This window comes from Octopus bimaculoides, chromosome 4, assembly GCF_001194135.2.
Source record: "Octopus bimaculoides isolate UCB-OBI-ISO-001 chromosome 4, ASM119413v2, whole genome shotgun sequence".
In the NCBI taxonomy this organism is placed as follows: domain Eukaryota; kingdom Metazoa; phylum Mollusca; class Cephalopoda; order Octopoda; family Octopodidae; genus Octopus; species Octopus bimaculoides.
This window is the reverse complement of record NC_068984.1, coordinates 18,826,093-18,828,419: the sequence shown is the minus strand read 5'-3', so window position 1 is coordinate 18,828,419 and position 2,327 is coordinate 18,826,093. Positions and strand designations below refer to the sequence as shown.

The 2,327-nt window shown below is 38.9% G+C and overlaps 1 protein-coding gene across 2 annotated transcripts in view; it reads right to left on the bottom strand.

Annotated features, from left to right (window-relative positions):
• Positions 1-2,327, bottom strand: part of LOC106881343 (uncharacterized) — a 153,719-nt gene that overhangs the window by 111,149 nt on the left and 40,243 nt on the right. For both annotated transcript variants that reach the window (XM_052966923.1, XM_052966924.1), the window contains one exon: positions 1,335-1,444. In XM_052966923.1, the coding sequence (XP_052822883.1) occupies positions 1,335-1,444 (110 nt within the window). The remainder of the gene's footprint in view (positions 1-1,334; positions 1,445-2,327) is intronic.

Here is a 2,327-nt window from a genome sequence, read left to right as displayed (position 1 = left end):
CATTGAGAATGTGCCTGAGACATCTCTGATGAAAGCATTCAAGGACCCTTACCTGACGTTTGTACAGAGTCCATGTCTTACATGAGTTGAGGAGCGATGTCAGTACACATGCACGGTACACAGCAACTTTTGTTTGCTTTCCTATGCCATGCTGGGACCAGATACAAGACTGAAGAGACCGGAAGGAATTAGTTGCTCTCTGCAACCTAAAAGATATTTTCTCATCCAGGGAGCAAGAACGGCTGAGTGTGCTGCCCAGGTAGACAAACTTGTCTACTACCTTCAGAATTGTTCCTTCAACCAAGATAGCTGGTTTCACATATGGATTTGCTGGTGCAGGCTGGAACATTACAACAGTCTTGTCCAGGCTAATGCCAAGTCCAAATGCCTTGCAAGAAGCAGAAATGCAATTCATGAGTATTTGCATGTCATCCACTGTATGAGTGACTAAGTCACAGTCATCTGCATAAAGGAGGTCACAAATAGTAGACTGGAGAACCTTTGAATTGGCAGAAAATTGGCGAAGATTAAAGAGGCAGCCAGAAGATCAATATCTGACATATATTCCAAGAGAGCTAACCTTAGTAAAAGCATGAGTAAAAGCAGCAGCAAAGTACAAAGAAAAGAGAGTTGGGGCAAGGATGTCACCCTGCTTGATACCATTCTCTACAGGAATGGGTCCCGCCATACCACCACCAACATTGACCCAAGCCTCCATCCCATCATGAAATGATTTAATTATAGATATAAAGTGATCCGAACATCCAAGTTTGCCAAGTATTTTCCACCCTCAGAATTCCAAAAGCTCTGAAATAGGTCATTGGTACCATGTTTCCTCTAAGACTTGGCATAAATAGTACAGATTGAGTTTAACAATTACAGCTGGCTTTAATTTTACCTCTATATTTCATATTACCATTAATGTGTAAAAGGTGTGATATAATTTATCAAGACATCATCATCATCATCATCATCATCATCATCATCATCATTTAACGTCTGCTTTCCATGCTAGCATGGGTTGGACGATTTGACAGGGGACTGGTGAACCAGATGGCTACACCAGACTCCAATCTGATCTGGCAGAGTTTCTACAGCTGGATGCCCTTCCTGACGCCAACCACTCCGAGAGTGTAGTGGGTGCTTTTTACGTGCTACCTGCACAGGAATCAGTCCAATGTTTTGTTCACATGCCACCGGCACGAGTGCCAGTAAGGCGAAGCTGGAAAGTAAGGCGACAAACATATATTGAATTGGTTACTACAGTGGCAACAATGACAACAACAAAAATAAAACAATACTGAGTGGAAATGAAACATTGATTCTCTTTTTACCTTGACAGTAAACTCTTTGTCGAGAATGAAATAGCAGTTATATTTCTTGACATATTGCAGCTTAGTGATGACACGATGTTGATATTTTGGGTACAGCAGAACTCGTTTTACTATTATAAGATTAAAAGAATTTAACAACAATAAAATTCTAATTACAATTCAAATTCATCTTTTAAATTGACAAAGTAAAATAAGGAAAAGAAAGTAATTACAGTTCAAATTCATCTTTTAAATTGACAAAGAAAAAAGAGAAAAAGAAAGTAAAGGTTATGTTATGGTTGTTTAATGGTTTATTTATATATTTTAAGTCACACCTTGTGAATAATAGTATTATTGATTATAGGTTTCTGATGAAACAATCAATGGTTCACTGCATCTCTAATAGTGGTAGTGATGAAGGGAGTGACTCACCTGATGCAGTTTTCTTGTCAATGTTTATCTTCATTGTCAATATAAAGGATCATGCATATCATTCAATATTTCATTTGCTTTATATCTATACTGGAGCATTCGTTGGATGGTCACTTATTTGGAATATGCATCAATTTAATTGAGGGATCAGAGTTTTCCTTCAAACAGGGACAACGTTTCACAGTGAAAAGCAACTTCACATGTGCTTCGGAGAACCTTATATATGCACTAACCTGCTCTGGGTATCAAGAGCAATACGTAGACCAAACAGAAAACAGTCTACGTCAAAGGATGGCTCTGCACAGATCCCAGATCAAAATTCCACAAAACAGTCCAGATGCTTTTCCTTTAATCAAATCTTACCTACTTTACAAGTTGAGGAACTTTATAAATATATCATCATCATCATCATCATCATTGTCGTTTAATGTCTGCTTTCCATGCTAGCATGGGTTGGACAGTTTGACTGAGGACTGGTGAGCCAGAAGGCTGCACTAGGCTCAATCTGATCTGGCAAAGTTCCTACAGCTGGATGCCCTTCCTAACACCAGCCACTCCAAGAGTGTAGTAAGTGCTTTTATA